The sequence below is a fragment of the Cygnus olor genome, chromosome 4, assembly GCF_009769625.2.
Source record: "Cygnus olor isolate bCygOlo1 chromosome 4, bCygOlo1.pri.v2, whole genome shotgun sequence".
NCBI classification, from domain to species: Eukaryota; Metazoa; Chordata; class Aves; order Anseriformes; family Anatidae; genus Cygnus; species Cygnus olor.
This window is the reverse complement of record NC_049172.1, coordinates 18,399,315-18,417,709: the sequence shown is the minus strand read 5'-3', so window position 1 is coordinate 18,417,709 and position 18,395 is coordinate 18,399,315. Positions and strand designations below refer to the sequence as shown.

The window sequence follows — 18,395 nt, the reverse complement described above, 5'->3', positions numbered from 1 at the left end:
GTGTACATCTTTACCAAAAGCTTTACATGATTCATAGCCAAATTAGTATTTATTTCTGCACAGTGAAGATCCTCAGTGCACACTCAAATGCATCTATACCCTGAAGGCTGTTTCTATTTTTCTAGATCCAGGCCTGTTGATCTTCTAATGGAATTTCATACACATTTGAGCACTTAAATCTAGAGTGATTACAGATTTTTTAATTCCTTATAATGATTTTCTAAATGTGCAAATTAACCTACATTTGCTGTAGTACAAGATTAGTAATAATCTGTATAAGAAAGCTACTTCAAATTAAAATTTTGGAAAAGTTAATGTAAATATTAATGTAAATAAGTTAATGTAACCACAGAATTAATTGCTTCTGGTTGATTAAAATCTTGTATTGCTTCAGGATAACTGTAACAAGTTACCTACAATGGTTTAGAACAACAAAAATTATGATAACCTAATATTTGTAACAGGCTGTGGATCCCCATGTTCAGAATCACTTTCTGACTCTTCTGTTTCCTCTTCTTCCTTAGTGTTTTCATTCACAGCATCTGTCATCATATCAGATGTTTGTTCATAGTAGTGAACTAACTCACGCAATTCATTCAGCCTCTTACGAACCTCATTTAGCTTCCTGAGGAGAAGAAAAAATGTTGTTTTGTTATATTAACTAAACCAATGAAAAATACAGACATATTTATAGTTTTTAAAATTTACTGTCATCTTCCTAGCTGTAAGCAATTTCTGCTTAAAGCTGAGCACTCATTTGCTGTCCATGACCATCTAAGTGGTCCATGATATTAAATTAGGTACATTAAAATATGAAATTTTCTTAACACAGAACTTACTATAAACAACCTAGAACTTAACACCCAAAAATCACTGAAGCAGATTATGGAAAAAATATTAAAGAACTTTTACTGAAGCTTTTCTGTTGGATTTAAATTGTCGTCCTCTTCACTCTCATTCTGAGAAGCCAGGGAATCAGGAGGATAGGGAGCAGATGGCAGACTATTTGGTTCACCATTGACAACAGTTACCACTCCTACAGGAGCAGAAGCAGCTGAGGTTGTACTTCTTTGGTCAATACTCCTCTGAGGAGACCCTGAAGCAGGAAAAACTACAGAAAAGACATATGTATCGTAAGAACAATCTGCAAAATGGCACCCACCTACCTGAATTACTTTAAAATGTAACTACAAAAAAATATTATCAACATACAAAGCGACAATTAATACCTCTCTTAAAAGAGCAAGATCTTGTGTCTTAAGTTTCATGAAAGGCAATGCCATCAGACAGTAACAGGCAGCTTCTGTAAACAAGACTTAAGCCAGCTCTCTTTAGCTATATCAAACTTCAAAGCAGAAGCTTTCATGCTGTCAGTCTGCCCTAAGACTACTTCTAATGGCTAATTTGGGGATTAATTGCTTTTGTTGAAATTTAATATTTCAGCTAGAATTTTTCTTTTTATCGTGTTTTTTTTTTTTTTTTTACTCTGTTAAACTCTTGTATCCATATGCTTTAGAACATGGCCTTGAGATCTGATGTTTGCTTTGTCCAGCTACTTTAAATGAATGTATTTGGATATGATTTTAACACATGTAGGAAGAAAGGGTTACAGCAATGTAACCATCAAACCCATCTGCCCTTCTATAGGAGCATGCTTCAAGTACTTCATTTCTTAATGTTCATCTGACTACACAATAATCATCCCTCAGCCATTTCCCGCTATGGAACAAAGCTTCACCAGGGTAAATGTGAAGGTAGAAGTAGAAAGTTGTAACAGGTACTAGGCCCACATTAAGGCTTTAAAGATAGGAAAGTCATCTACGAAACAAAACAGAAAAGTCTAGTCCATTCAGACAGCTGAGCTTCTCTGGTATGACCTGTAATCCAAGTCCCTATTGATAAGTGGATCAGAAGTTCCTTTAACAGCGGAAAAAAAATCAAACCTGATCTTGCCATAGAGCTCTTAACATCAGAAGTACAGAGTACGTAAATTCTGTACTGTGATACAGTACAGAAAGTTCAAGTTCATGTGGTATGCTCCAGGAGTCAGAAGTATCACTGACAAGCCTTGAAGAAGAAAAATCCAGTCATCACAACCTCACTAGTCAACTGTAATAATGCTACAATAAGTGCTACTAGCAAAAACACTCATTTGTGCTTGTCAGGCTCTCTCTCCATCAAGCCTGAAACTTCTACTGCATTAAAAACCAGTTTCATAACATTGCTCCATCACAGCTTGATCACCTACTATACTGACAATTCATTATCCAGTCACAAATTGAAAGACCACCTTATAAACGTATTTAATAAACTGCATTTTTGAGAAGATATAATTCTGCTTATGTTTACTTACAAGAGGAGTTATTTAGATGTTGGTCACGAAGCGTGTGAAGTTCTCCTAACAGTTTATCCATTTTTTGCTTTTTACCCTGCAACATCCGCATCTTGTTAAAAAGCTGTGCCTTCTCGTCTGACAGGTGTTCTGACACCGAAGAGTTTCGGCTTTGTGAAATCTCTCTGGTAAGTGAAAGACTTTCTGCTTGCCTTCTATTGTCTGGCACAGACTGTGTCTAAAAAGAGTAACTTCGTTTTATTCAAAGTACCATGCAAAAAAAGCCAAATAAGTTGTTAGAAACAAAAAGCCCTCTTATAGGCTTGCTAGGCTCAACAGCAGAACAAAGAACATTATAATAAAGTGAAAATGATACTGAAAACAGTCTCACGATATCCCAATTATGTATTAAATTTATATATCATTATACAGCAATATTGAAATTATTTCTTTGGACTTCCATGGAGAACTGAGAGACAGAAAGGACAGATCAGTCTTAGATAACCCTTAGGAACACAACGATGCTGAGTTTTCAGATTTGGAAGAACCCTAATTACTCCACCAGTAGATGAATACAAATACATAAGACAAGCATTTAAATTAACGTTCAAAATAATAAGAAAAACAGAAAACGGTAGAACTTAAAGCACAATGCAAGGACTGACCTGAGAATCATGCAGCTGGTTATGAAAGCGTTGAATTAAGTCATTTAATTCTTCATTCAGTTCTGATGTGAGACTTACTCCTGAAACACTACCTGTAGTCTCTGTTACAACTGGGCATGAACATAAAGGAGGAAAAATGTTAGTGCTTGTTTACAGCAAAGAAATAAAGGCCATTTGATGAAAATGCTTGGTTTAACAAGCATTACAATATTGTACCTTTTAAAACAGCATCAATTACTTTTAATGCTGTGGCCTTCCCACCAACTGTAACTTTGAAAGATTATTCCCCTTACAAGTCAACTTACAGCTCCTTCATGAAAAGGATATACAAAAAAAGACTATAAATTTGATCTCTGTTTTGCAAAAAAAGGTCAGCAAAGTGAATATAACCAAATTGCTTAGGGTTGATGGAAACATTGTTTGTAAAAAACAATTACTAATATTAAATTAATTCTCTTACCCAGTAGAGCTAAATTAAGAATATTGCATTTAATTTACTTCCTTAAAATATTAAACAGCACACCAAGTCTTCATCTTGATTTAAATTGCAACTTTTACAGTTGCAAACAGTTTCAAGGTTTCATCCTTGAAAAACCTTTACAGAAGAAAAAACAAATGTTTTCCTCCTTGAAAGCTCAGACACGAACAGTACTAAGATATGGAACTGACAGTTCAGAGGCTCAAACAACTCCTGCTTTCTCTCCAAATATAAATCAATATTTCATAAGAAAATCAAGCATAAATATTTATTTTTCCCCATAGATCATGACTTTATTATCTGCTCTGGTCACAATGAAGTTCCACTATTCTCAAATATAAAAACATTTAGCAAGTTATTTTGCCCTACACTGAATTTGAATCTTTCTATTTTCTGCCCTGGAATTCTGGTATATTTTACAACTTTAAGTCAACACAAATAGCAGTAAGAAACTTATTAAGAGTGACATCACTGGAAATACTACACAAATAAAAACAACACCAGAAAATAAAAAAGAATGAAGACCTAATTTATCGTAAGCAATCCTATTTTCTACCCACTTTGTGAGTAGAGCTTTGTGTATTTTGAGGAAAGTGGAGAGAGAAGATTCCACCACAGATCTACTGCAGTACAGCACATAAGAGAAAAATAGTTACTGGGAGCCATTTTAGAAAGAAGCAAGAAAATCCCTTTAAAGTGGCTTGCTACTTCTGCTCCTGTGGTAGCTTTCTGCAAGCTCTCTACCAGCTTCTCTGCTTCTCTTCCTACACTAAAATCTAATTTTCTTAGCTAGTTCTACACCTTCTTTCCCATAGCGTATCTAATCAAGGACAGGAAAAGAGAACAGAAAGAGGAGCTCATCAGAACACGGAAACTTGGACTTTTCATAAAATACAGATATCAATGCTTTTATTTCCTACAAATTAAGCTATATTGAATACAAAAACCAACTGTAATAAGAACTGCTATTCCACGTAGCCCTCTAATGAAGCCTAATGACAGCTTTTATGGGGAAGAGGCACAGAACAGTAACGCGGTCTGAACATGAAGTTACTCAGTGGAAAAACATCATTCCCTAGGATTCCACACAACTCTGATCTACCTCATTTCCAAGGAAAACTGAACAGGATTTGTGGAGAGGTAGAGGAAGGGTGACATATGCAAAAAAAGAAAAATCTTCATACTATAAGCTAAAAGGACTAACCTGCAACAAAGAACAACATAAGATAACTCACATGTCAATGGCGCTTACACCAAATATGACCTTTTAGAATTGAACATTTGAGAAAACAAACAACATTTCTGGCAACCTTTAAGTACGTAACAGAGAAGTCTCTGTCCTAAAGACAGCTTTTAAAAACCTGGGAGTGCATGAAGGCTGACTAGAAGAATGCTTTTCAGCTGAAGGTTGATAACATAATGGTGGTACGCTATTATGAGAGCCACCTCAAAATACACAGGGCAATGAATTTTAGAGTTCTAGTTCCGTATTTGCTTATGTACTCCTTTAGCAACTTCCTCCTTTTATTGAATAAACCCTTTGTCTATCAATGGCTATTAAACTGTCAAGCAACTACCCATTAAAAAAAAAGCAAAACAAAAACAGAAACAATAAAATAAAATAAAAACCTCAGACTGCAAACTGCCTATGGCCAAGATGCAGCAAGGGAGAACAACCTCTACATGCCCTGCTCCAATTTTCCTCAAATGCCTGGTATATTGAGTGATACAAGAGGCAGACTCCTAATCTGACCTGGTAGTCCAATTCTTAGGGAAAAACAACACGCATTTAGAATTTTACAAGTAAACCACCAAAATCAACTGCATGGTTTTTAATTGACACATCATTTTACAATATTAGTCATTTTTTTCATAAATAGAAGCCTTGCAGTAAGATTTTAAAGATTATAAAAAATGTATTCCACAATTCCAGCTTTAATGATTTCATCTGCAAGCTAACATAGCTATGACAGATACTGTCATTCCGCATACCAGAATCATCCATGACAGCAATCGCTTGCTCCGCTTTATGCTGCAAAGCAAGAAGAGCTGCCTGTCTTCCTTGAAGAGCCTTCAATTGTTCCTGCTGTTGTAGCATCCTTTTTAATAAATCATGCTGCTTCTTCAAGTTTTCCAGCTCCTCCTTAGCTTCCTGTTGAGGATCTCTGGCCTGAAAGATACAGAAGAGCACTGCCATAACGACAATGATTTATTTGGAAAGTAGCACTGCTTTCAAAAGCAGGACTTAAATAGAATCAAACAGCCTGGTGTGAATGAAATGGGCTACCTGAAAGATGAAACCTTTTCAGTCTAGGAATTTTTAACATAACAGGAAGAAAACTGTACCACCAAGATATGCCTACCACTCCTGGGGTAAAGTTTTCTTTAGAAATCCAGTCAGCCACCTAGCACATCCCAGAGACTAACCCAAGCATCCCTCCATCCTTTGGATCATAAAATTCACAGCAGAGTACGTACATTTATAAGATTACTAAAGCTAAGCAACATAAGGTATTATATGTAACTCCATGATACTATGCAAGATCTAGATTGATTTACTAACCTAAAATCCCCACATTTTCACCAGAAAATTTTGTGTATTTATTCTTCTCTAACCTATTTCCCCGCCTATGGCAGGGGGGTTGGAGTTAGATAACCTTTAAGGTCCCTTCCAACCCAAGCCAATCTGTGATTCTATTGCACACTACATTTTTGCAACAGATACTAAACCACCCCAGACTTTGGCAAACCAATTTCAAGACAAGACATGCACAAATCCCTCTCTATTTTCAGCCATATAGAAATAAACTGAAGGAATGAAAGCATGTTGTACAGTTAAAATACATTAGGAAAAAAGTTACTTTCCTCTTACTATCCTAATTAATAACTGGAAATTTGCCTCTTTTTTTTCAGGAATTATCAGCAAATTAAGTATTTCAGGAAGACATCCCACAGGTAAAGACCCTGCTCCTGTTTAAGTTTGATTATCACACTATGCAGATAAAAACATGGAAAATTTTGCCTCTTTTTTCTTAGTAATATTCTCTTCAAATATTTATGAATTCCTGTCTTAAAAGCATCATCATCTCTCCACATAGTGCTGAGTTCCTGAAATACAAAATTCTCTAAATGCTAAACAAACTCTCAGTGCTGAAAGTCAGAATAGGTATTTCATTAACAGGTTCTGGCTACCACGGAACACAACTTCCCAGCAGGTAAGGGAGAATACATCTCGAATTCTCAGCTTCTCAGAGAAGCATCACTAAAACATGCGCTGCAACCGGCACTAAACTTTCCTGCTAAGTTTTTATCTTGAGCGTACAAAGCAGAGTAGAGGCACAATGAAATCAACATGGAAAGGAATGGAGGGAAGAAAGGAAAAAACTCTGGGTCTCTTGAGTCTCACACACCTAATTAATAACCTAAGCTTTGATCTATGAAGTACCAGATTTGCCTGTGTTCATTAAAAAACAAACTTTTCAAGTTTAGGTCTACGATTAAAATGATAAGCTTGACAAAACATTTGAATGTTTGATTTATGAAAAATGCCTATTTTATTCTTTTAATCAGAAGAAAAGACAAAGCTGTAGAAAAGCTAGAAATATATCAAATTCTAGACTCCAAGACATTCTGGCCTTCAACTTCCAACCAGAGATTTTTATAAAAAGTTGTTACAAAACACATGGAACAACTGACATCTAACCGCCCAATTCATTTTTTCCCCCAAATTCCTAAAATTACTTTAACAAGTGTCTGGAAGTCCAATTTACAATATGCTTTCCTTGAAAGAGAACAGAACATTTGGAAGGGTCATCTATCACTCCGTCAGAACACCTTTTGTACAGCTGATGTAGTTAGTTAGATGTTACAGGTATTATTTTCTCTACCAGTATGGACACTTGAGAAGAGAATGCTGTCAAACATCAAAGAAAACAACTCTAAGTAAAGAAAATGAATTCAGTGAAAAGACAGCTAGATACAGATAAGCTGGGCAAATGGAAACATTCAACAATAAGTAACAAATACATTTGAAGCAGGTTAACAGGGACAAAAATAAAATCAGCATGTATAAATCATATTTCTGAGGCTAAAATAATATTTTGAGGTGTACCTTAGAAGACAATCCATGTTTTTGCCTATTAATTCTACGAGGCCAGATCTCCCTGTCATTCAGAGCAGCTCTGTCACTTTTCTCTTTAGGGCTTGCTCTAACATCAGTGTCTGTAACCTGTTCTTGTAAAGCTGAATTCCCCAGTTTGTCCTCAATGCAGGGCCAAAAGCTCAAACTAAAAGATACCTCCTTTATTAAATAATTAGTATGTTAGATTTTGTACTCCGGCTTAGCATACATTTTTAAGCTGCAAACCAACCCGCTTGTATCTTGTCATATACTGAAAACTACTACCAAATAAAATCTACTAAAGAGCAAAGATATTTTTAGTCATTCTTACAACGTGTAACAATGAAACTCCACATAGCAATCAACTTCACAAGAGCAGAAGCATTCATTCTGCATATATTTAAACTGCATATAAAGAGAAATCAGCTGCAAAATGAAGCCAAATGGAAAACTAGAACTCCTTTTGCAAAGATGAAGAAAAATGCACGTTTATATTAATACCTCTTGAAATCCGTTTTTTTTCCACTTTTTTTTTAAATTAAATTTTATAAAGTTAAAAATACTTATTCCGTGTCTGTAGTTGTACTTCTTTACGGCAACAAAAATTATTTCAGAACATAATTACAAAGATCCCTTAAGATCTTAACTGTTGTTTTACGTCTAAGCACTTCAGTTCTTACCATTTGTAGAGCACTGAGTACTAACTGGGTACAAGAGCACCAGCTATTATTTTTCCTCAGTGCATTGGAAGACATAGAACATAGGACAGCACTTTCACTTGTCTACTACAAGAACTGCTTGTGATATAGAGGTTTTATAGATAGGAAAGATGGTGGTCTGTGCATTTCAGGATTAATTCAGAAAACATTTTCTAACAGGTGCCCATCTCTCTTAAAAAAAAAAAAAAGAGAAACTTCTGTGTTTGGCCAGTATTTCTACCATGTGACTAGGAAATTGTTTGACCAATGGCCCACTCATCACTCATTTATAACCCTCTCATCCCTACCCAACACCAGTAAGTTTTCCCACCAACAGAAAAACTTAGAGGTGAAAAGTCACACAGAAAACTATTCCTTCGTACATCAGTTCCGTGCATACCTCTACCGAAATACACATTTAACCCTTCAATCTCCTTTGAACAAAGATTAAAGAAAAATTATCAAGAGATATTGTTGTGACAGAAGTGTTATTTTTTAAATTCATATTGAAGAAAGTCCCACGTGCACGTATACCTCCTGAACAGAAGGTTAGGGGATTTAATATTTTTGAATTGAACTGCAAATCATATCACTGTCACAACAATTAGGAGGAAAAAAAAAAACAAAACCCACATGAGCCTTCACTTCTAGCACTTTAATTACTAAATTACTAAAAAGCAGCTTACCATGGTATCTGAAGCCTCAGACTGCACATCAGTGTTTAGCGATGTGCTCTCACCTACAGAACCAGATCTCACAGCTGAATCTATAGTCCGAACATCCTCCTCCTCATTTTCTCTAGCCAGAAATATTTCAGTGGCATAAATCAAGAGCTATACAAATGGGGTGGTAAAAATGAATTATGGAAGGTACTACATCTCAAAAACCAACACCCCCAGTAGCACCATCAAAACAGCAACAGTCAACTCCTTATAAAAATCAAGTCTTACAGTGCAGAAACAAATATATTATGTTCTCAAACTTACAAGCATCTTTTGCAAAAATTTCAGATAGGATTTCTCCTGCTCTTTAAGGTGATCTATAAGGTGTGATAAACGCTCAACATTGGCCGATCTTTCATTTTTCTCTACAAGATCATCCCGCATGGAGCTGGCCTTAGCAATATAGTCGCGAATTTGAACTAGTCTGCTCACAATCTGTAAAGACACTGAAATTACTGAATGCATTCAGCTACAGCTGTAAGGTCTGTAATGCACAAAACATGGTGACAGCAACAGTAAAGTAGCAGCAATAGAGGGACATACTGTACTTTCAATCATTTAACCACTTACATAAATGTGCTTATAAGTCAAAAGCCTTTATAACGAGAATATATGCATGCATGAAGTGCTGAAGCACAGGGCTTCTTGTCGACATAGCCTTAACAGAATTGAGCTGATACTACTAACATATGAAAATACTGAACTACGAGACTATCTCCTGGAACTGTATAACAGAGAACCAACTTCTATGATGAAAATTAATTAATTTTTTTTAAAACTGTAATAAATGTACGGTAAGTTCTAATGGACAATACATTAAACTTGGTTTCATCTTTTCCTCAGGTTGCCTTGTAGAACAGTATTTAATAATAAGTACATCCAATAAAAGTTTAACTACAACAGTTATACTGGAAATTTAGAAAGATGCACTGAAAAGTAATAGGGTCATTAAAACCTTTTGAAGAACGCTTATTCTGTAGACCCTACAGGCTAAGCAGTACCTGGCTGCTATCCATAGCTGGTTCTCCTCTTCCATCTTCTTGAACAGAGAGTTGACAATTCTGCAAGAAATCCTTGCTTAGAGCAGCTTCAAACAACTCTTTACATTGCAACGGTATCCCGCTTTCCTTTTTTTGGGAATCTGAGGCAGGACCTTTGCTTTTGTTAGTGTTTATCTGCAGTGACAAGAAGTTGAATGGTTTTTTGTTTTCATTAAGTTGACGTTTGTTGTTAGCAGCCGTTGCCCTGCCTTGAGAATCACTTCCAATGCTTCTCTATAAACAAACAAAACAAAGAACAATTGCTTTATTTTTTCTCCAATATATTCTCAGCTCTGATTAGTTTCACTAATCAAGAGAGTGCCAGTGGTCTCTGTCATAGTTTTCAGAAAGCATCCCACCCTCCCAGAACAGCTGAGAAGCAGAAGGGCTCTGCAGTCCCACACAGAGCTTAGCTCCTCAACCTTGCTGTGGCCTCCACCTTTGCTATAGTGAATGGCATCCTACTTCTCCAGGTATTTGAGAGAATAATAAAAACAAACAAGAATAGCATAAGCTTGCAGAATATGATCTCATATTTCAGCTTTTCTTCAAAAACTTCTGAACACCAACTTGTTCCAATAACATACATTTCTGGAAGCAGCTCTGCCGGTTTTTATAGTCTAAGTCAAAACAATGAATCACATTTGAAAGATAATTTTCACAACCCAAACAAGTTAACAGCAAGCTTTAGCAACGATTAACAAGCCTCTATTCTGAAACTGTTAGCACAAATTTATCACTTCGTTGCCAGTGAGATAATCCCTCACTTCCCATTGAGTTGGGCAAGGGAAGGCTGAATATGCCAATATTCCCAAAGAAGCAGTTATGGCTCAAGAATTCACGATGCACCTTTCGCTGTACCACAGAGCAGCAGTTCTTAATGCTGCTCTTCTGCTTAATCCACAAGGATAGCAGTGGTCAGAATCACAAACTATGCCACTTGAAGAACATACTTTCAAATAATATAACAGACATTTTCAAGTGGCAGACAAGTATGATGAGTAATAAATACTGATTTAAGGACACAGGCATTTGTTAATAATTGAGACAAAGTAAAGACTGTTGGCATACCCTCAGGCATAGAAAAGCCATGGTCCTCAACTTCCCAGCTTCCTCAAGTTCAGAACTGGAACTGTGATTTGGCTCCCACAGAACATGAGATTTTTTTTTTTTAATCTAAGTTGCTTATGAGAGCTTTCTTAAGTCATTTGTTGAATTATCAAGAGATAGCTGAACAAATTTTGTAGTCACATTTACAGTGGAAGCTGGTATTCACACAAACCTGATCCAGATCACTGAAGTTTATTCTTTGTTTAAGTCTTTCTAGTTCAGCCTGCTCTGGAACAGACATCTGGGTCATGTATCGTGCATGAGGAAAACTATGAGGAGTCCTGGTCTTCCGTCGTCCCATTCCAGGTGAAGATTCTGGAGATATATCATTAGTAAGCCTCGTTTCAGTATCCCCACCAAGCTTCTTCTTGTTTTTTTCTGATGATCTGTTTGCTTTTTTCTGTTGACTTCCCCAGTCCTTAAAGCAAAGGAAATGAAAGGAAGTAGTAGTCATATTTACTTTCTGTCTGTGTGGATAGCAAATGTTTAATGCAGTGAAAGGGATTTTACTTCTCTTTTAAAAGTAAAAACAAGAGCGATACCAAAACATGCACTGCTACTAAGATTCCTAGAGCAAATGTCACATTACAAAATATCATTTTCTCCATTGCTTAAATTCAGAATAGCTTGTCTGGAAATTTTAAACTTTTATCATCTCGCTATGCATTTAATTAGCTTACAATAAAGCTAAAAATGTCTCTCTTCTTTGGCAAAGACTCTTAAGCAGTTTAGAACTTTTGAAATTGAGAAGTTTTCACTTCTAATGATAGCTAACATGCTTTTCTGCCTAGCTATTTTGTTTTACACAAAATGCTTCCCATAAACACATCTACATTTTTCACAACCTCTGAATTATACACATTGCTCACTCCTGTCTACCATACTTACTTAGATTTCACAGTTTTGTAGATACTTACCTGAAAAGCTGTACTGAAAAAACTTAGGTTTTTCCATTGTTGCCTGCGTAACAGAATCTACTTATTAATTTTAACATACAGCATAAAACGACAACCGAGAGCTAAGGTGAAGTATACCGTGTTGTTCAGCCGGTCATCAAGGCTCTCATTGCTCCAGCTGGGCAAGTCCTGATCATTCATGCCTTCTTCAAATGGACCGCCTCCTGTTGCCATGATAAGCACCCACTAAAAAGAACCTAAAAGAAATAGTTGAGAGGAACAGGCTACATTAAAATCCGTTCATATAGAATATTTTACATTGAGATCTCTAATCTGAGGTGACAACTACATATCTGTAATAAAATGAAAACACTAAGTTGTTTTAGGAAACTAAAACCCCTATAACTAAAAATGTAACAGTGAGAAGAACACAGATACTGGCATTAAAAATTAATCAAGAAGCTGTGCGAGGGGAGTGTTGGTTTTATGTGCTTGCATACATTTTGCTCAGCTTTATATTATTTTACACCCCTTTTGCTTTTCCTTTTAAATCACTGCTCTTAGGAAGTAAACAATGTTTGAGGATCTTAATATTCCTCACTTTAAAAGTACACTGCAGAGAGCTTGCAAAGACCACTCTGGGATTCATCTAGCCTGCACTTTCAGGTCCACAGTGGTGTCTATTCGATACTCGACCTCCAAAGTCACCTCCTGTATGTCGAAGTTCTCCATTTGTTTCAACATTAAGAAGCTGACAGAGCACCGAAGGCAATACATGTCGATACAATACACAGAAAATGGACATCAACAGGAAGTCTGTTATGTTCTTTACTACAGGTTAAGTTACTTAAGCTAGTAGTGCCATGCCACTGACATAATAGCGTCTAGTTAAAGAAATGGTTCTCGTAGAGCTTTGCTGTTCTCATTAAGTCTCATTCCGTACAGCATAAGCAACCTATACCTTAGGAATTCTCACATTCACTACTAATTTTGACACAAATAGTAATTTTAAAAATTGTTAAAGCTGAAAGGTCAGAAACAAAGTATTCCTTTGTAGCACAAAAATTAGATTACCCTGCTCAACAGGAGGCAGAATACATAGCTGTATGTACCATCAGGCTGCAACAAGAGCTGTGTATCCTAACTGCTGCTCACACAGGTCCACTGCTCACAGCTACAAACTTGCTCCTCATAACAGCTTTATAACACAAAGTTCTTTACAGAGGTAGAAGAGAAACCATCTTGTAAATACTTTCTCCAGGAGGGTTTAACTACAATATTAGCCCATGATCGTTGTTTTATCTTTAACTGAAAAATGCAGAAAATTGACTGTTCATTTCTAAGCATTTTTCTACATCCTATCTAGTAGGAATTTTCACACCGAGACTTCACAGCATGCAGCTGAAGAAATCACCTAAAACTCAAAATTTTAAGAAGTATCTAAGAAACATCTTTATAATCAGTTCCAGGATGGGGGGGGGAGTGGGAAGCTGACATTTAAAAGGCTGTACTAGTACACCTATGTCATTTACATATATAGTATTTCACCAAAATCACAGCGTACAGCAAACGACAGTAGGTGGAATTGCACGAAGCAGTATTTGTATGCAAACACACCTTATTACTGCTACACCATTTAGAAAACGGGATCTACAAGGTACGCTCATTCCACCACAACCACCTCTCTACTTAGCAGTGGATCAACCTCAGTCATGCTAACACACTTCAGGACTAATTCAGCTTCTGCACCCACAATCAGAATCACAATACCCATATAATTACCGCCTGCTACTTTGGAAAGTGGCAATCTGAGCCCCACTGTGCTTGCACACCCATTCATATCCCTTCTTTGTCCCAAGGCAAGCGTTCACAAGTCCAAGCAACCAGAGGGCACCACCTACAAACTAGTCCAGCCAACAAACAAACCAAACAAGCAAAAACCCCGGATGAACATTTAAGTGGATCAGTTCCCCAGTCTGGCTAGTCATATGGCTCTATAAGCTCTAGCTGTAGGCTCTGGGAAAGCAAATAAAAACCATGCCATCAGTAAGAGCAAAACCGAGACAGATCTATACAAACACACCTTCTGTGCCACTTTCATCCAGGGGAACTGTCAGATTAATTTAGAAAATAAAAACACGATGCCCTTCCACAGTGTGTTTGTTTACACACGGAAGTGCAACTATCCTACAAAAAGTTCACAGAGAAACTCCTCCACCAACTCAAGGTAAATTTGACAAGCACTCAAAGCAAAAACATAGTTATCAATTTAGCTTATTTTAGCAACAGCTGTTTTATAAAAACTTTCTCCAGTTACAAAGGCCTGTTCAGCTGTGCAGATGTGCAAGACCCGACATTTCCACTGGCACTCCAACCTGACCTACACCGCTAAGCATAACAAGTTCATCTTGACAAGCTCAGAGACCATCTGGGTTTACAGTCAAATTCAGTAAACCGTTTCCTCATAATACTCTTATATAATTCTACTGAAACTGTAGCAAAGGCGATTTTTCCTACCTTCCATGCAAAAACAAGACGTGGCAATATTTATCTACACATAATACAAATAAACGTTCACGTTTATGTCATTTAAAATTTCCACAAAAGCTATTTTCACCTACCCTTATTCTAAGAATTTCTAATCAATTGTGAAGTAAATTCACTACCACAGATGCAATATTCTGAACAGTCTTCTCAAATAAGAACCCCGGGCATATGCCAACGTATTCTACTAAATACGGCTCAAAAATAACAGTAACCCGATTACTTTCAGCAAGTGAATTTTAAGAAAAATATATTAACAGAACCGTGTCCTTCTCAGACGGCAAGTCTCTAAGCATTCATATTATTGTTCTTCAAGTTTCCAAATAAGTTATATTCGAATGGGCTTACGATCACTGAGCTACACTATTTTCTCTCTTCACCTCAGTTATAATAACATGGAAGCTCAGCCAGCGTTCTTCTTGGAAATGAAACTCGCATAAGCAGCTGTGCTTTTTATCCCTCACACTTCACTGATTTGTGGTTTGCCTTACTTTACATTTCACCAGCCAGACGAAATCCTCTTATAAAAGCTCTGGTGCCCTCCCATCATTCTATTTCTGCATCCAGCAACCCATTCGCAGTCTTAGCTCCTTGCACATTAGGGAATCTGTACAAAAGCTGCGCTTGAGCATGTGCATGCTGCTTTACAGTAATTATCAGGAACTTGAAAAAAAAAACACCTCTCAAGTACATTTACTACAGTAATAATAAGGTAACATGGAAGACCACGGTCAAAACTTTTACCTGTCAGAGCATTTACACGATTAGGATCACACACATTTTGTGCATGCTACAGCAATATAAAAATTGCTCAGAAGTATCACAAGAGATACTAATATAGTAAAGATACAAATTTAGAATTTTTATTTTTTTTTCAGTATTTTTATCTATAACAGATCTGCTGGCACGTTCTCCCAACAGCACTCATCCCAACTGCAATACCCCCGAAAAGCCCTTCATTTGGAACTTTGGAAAGAGAAAGGTTAACAGCAAAACCCAACAGTTATAAAAATCCCTCACAGGGCCACACAGACCGAAGCCGGCCGCACACCCGGCTTTAAATTTAGCTCCTCGGCGAGCCTGAGCTCACCAAACGCCCGCACAGCCCTCCAAGCTCACGGCACGGCCAAGCGGCAGCAGCCGAGGGAGAAGCCCCCCGAGCCCTCACCCGGCCCTCACCCAGCCCCGGAGCAGCGCAGCCTGCGGCAGCCCGGGGCCCGCCCCGCGGCCTCCTCCCGCCGCCGGGCAGCGCGGAGCGGGCGGCCCCCGCCTGGCCCCGCAGCCTCACCCCGCGGCGGAGGGGTAGCGGCCCGGGCCCGGTCGCTCCTCCAGCCCCGGCCGCGGGTGTCGCCTTCCAGCAGCGGGGAGGAGCGGCGGGCTCCGGAGCGCGGCGCTGCCCGCGGGCCTCACAACCCGGCCCCAACCGCCGCCGCCGCCGCCATCTTGGAGGCGCCGCCACGGTGCGGGAGGCGGGCACGGCGGATGGATATGCACCGTTGCTGTAGTAACGCGGTTGGCAGGTGCCCTTCCGCGCTGCGGGTGCACCGCCCGGGCCTGGCTACGTGACGTCAGGGCGCGGAGGACGGAGTTTCCCGCGCTTCTGCGCGCCTCTGGGAGGAGAGTCCTGCGCAGCGCGGTGGAAGGGCGGGAGGGCTGAAACTCCAAGTCCCAGCGTGCACCGCGCGAGGAGAGCGCGCCCACGCCGGGCTATCTGGCCGCAACGCCTCCTGGGAGATGTAGTTTTCCAGTCAGGACGGCACTAAGCGCGGTGGCGGGGTTAGCGGGAGCGGGCTTGGGGCTGCCTGTGAAGCGTCGGGCTCGTTTTGGTTCTAAAATAAAACATGAAAACAGTGATGAAGTCTGTAAATGATTTTTCCTAACCGGAGGAAGACTAGTAAAATCACGACGTCAAAACCATGAGCCACGGATGAGGTCCAGAGGCTTTATTTAAGGCAGTACCGACTCACACAGCGTTGTGTTCGTTTGATCTCTAGGAATTCCCAGCTAAAAATAGAGCAGGGAAAGCAGGGGAAGGTGGAGGTCATTTTAGTCTGTTTGATGTCGTTTTCTACTTTTTCTGCATTGCAACTGTACACGCTTAGCGACTTGCTTTAGGGCTTGGAGTTTACAGGTCTGGGTTCTTAGAACTTTGCTGAGGAAAAAAAAATAGGAAAAAAAAACCAGGATTTTTTACAATGGCTTTTTTTTTTTTTTTTTTGGTAGTATTCATGCCGTCATTTACTGTTACCATCTGATCACCCAGATGGCCAATAAATCTGTAGCTTCAAGTTCTCATTATCAGTCCTCCAGTGCCTGGACTTGCATAATGCAGTCCGGATTTTCCATTTCTTTTTCTGAGAAGCTGATATGATTTGTATTTCAGTCATCGTGGGCGGGAGTGTGTGTCCAATTGTCAGAACAGGAAAAATAAGCTACCATTTTCAGGATATACACTATGCTGAGCTCCAAAACAGAAACATTAAGTATCTGAGTAAAGCTCCAGGTTCATGGTGGGCTAGAGGCATTCTGCTGATACCACCTGGAAGTAGAGTTAAATTCCCAGTCATTAATACTTGTGCCGATGTTTTTTGCTCCAGCAAAAATATAGATGGCACATTAATCTCTCTCTAATTCAGAAAGGGAACGAAATCACTGGAAAAATCTGTGAAACAAAAATACTTCAATAAAAATATTTTTGTTTTCTCCAGCAAATGCCCTGGCATCAAAGAAATAGCTCTGACAGCACCAAATGTGTGTGGAAGGTGAGCATAAGCCCATCAGTCATCACAGCATTATGCTCACATTTCTACAATTGCGGCATGACTATATCCAGAAGTGAAATCACTTTAATGAGATTCTGCAACAACTTTCTGGACACTCTACATGTAAGGAATAGATATTATTCATCTGCATTGCAGCTCTGCCGCTTATTTATCAGCTTTTTGAAGTTATAATTGCAACTTATTAGTTATAATGTTAGAGTATTATAAACGTTATATATAGTATATATAATATAGTGTATATAGTATTATAAAAGTTATAACATCCTTTTATCCTGGCCTCAGGTACCATGTCTGGATATTCAGCACAGTATTGGCAATCCTGTTGGCAGGATGCTATTGTCACAGTGGCATACCTCTCACTGCCCAGCAGGTGGAAGCAGAATTTAAGAGGAAAAAAAATGCCTTAATACAATGACTACAATTGTTTTTGTCACTGTGGTTTATCCTTAAAATACAGCTCCTTCTTTGTTTCTTGAATAAAAAAAAAAAAAAAAAGTCTTACATAAAAATATAATATGCTGTTAAGGAAAACCAATAAATTAAATAGATATTAGAATGTTTTAGTAACAATGTCTTTACTGTAGTCTTCTATGTATCATAACTGTGTATTTTCTCATCCTTAATATAGGATGTCATATATTGGTAGTATGTCTCTTCTAGGAGCTTAAATTATCATCACTCTGATTCCCACTTGACATTTGGAGAATGATTTTTTTTCTTCTTTTTATTTTGCTGTCCCTCTTCTGGAATATGCTGCAAATTTGTTACTATATAAAAAATAGAAATAAAAAAATAATTAAAAAGGTGCTTCAAATAAATAAAACAGTACCAGCTCCTCAATACCATTTTTTATTGTGTGTGGTAGACTAAAAAAGGGTGCAATAAGGAACCTTAGATCTGCAAGAGGCATTATTGTAGATGGTTTTCTACTACTGTTATAAAATAACATCTCAGGATTTGGGAAAAACTGTGAGCCAAAACAATATGGCTTAAAGAATGTCATGTTA

The 18,395-nt window shown here is 38.1% G+C and overlaps 1 protein-coding gene across 22 annotated transcripts in view; it reads right to left on the bottom strand.

Annotated features, from left to right (window-relative positions):
- Positions 1-16,262, bottom strand: part of PCM1 (pericentriolar material 1) — a 42,282-nt gene extending 26,020 nt beyond the window's left edge. For 5 of the 22 annotated variants that reach the window (XR_005819364.1, XM_040555257.1, XM_040555268.1 and 2 more), the window contains exons 1-10: positions 12,200-15,773; positions 11,338-11,583; positions 10,017-10,289; positions 9,280-9,450; positions 8,980-9,096; positions 5,468-5,645; positions 2,998-3,107; positions 2,354-2,570; positions 913-1,111; positions 449-625 (exon numbers count right to left, since the gene is read on the bottom strand). Coding sequence is in view for 21 of the 22 variants with exons in the window: in XM_040555257.1 (XP_040411191.1) it covers positions 449-625; positions 913-1,111; positions 2,354-2,570; positions 2,998-3,107; positions 5,468-5,645; positions 8,980-9,096; positions 9,280-9,450; positions 10,017-10,289; positions 11,338-11,583; positions 12,200-12,295 (1,784 nt within the window). In the remaining variant the exon portion in view is untranslated. The other 17 variants (XM_040555272.1, XM_040555275.1, XM_040555279.1 and 14 more) reach the window with 12 other exon arrangements.
- Positions 16,263-18,395: the final 2,133 nt, after the last annotated feature.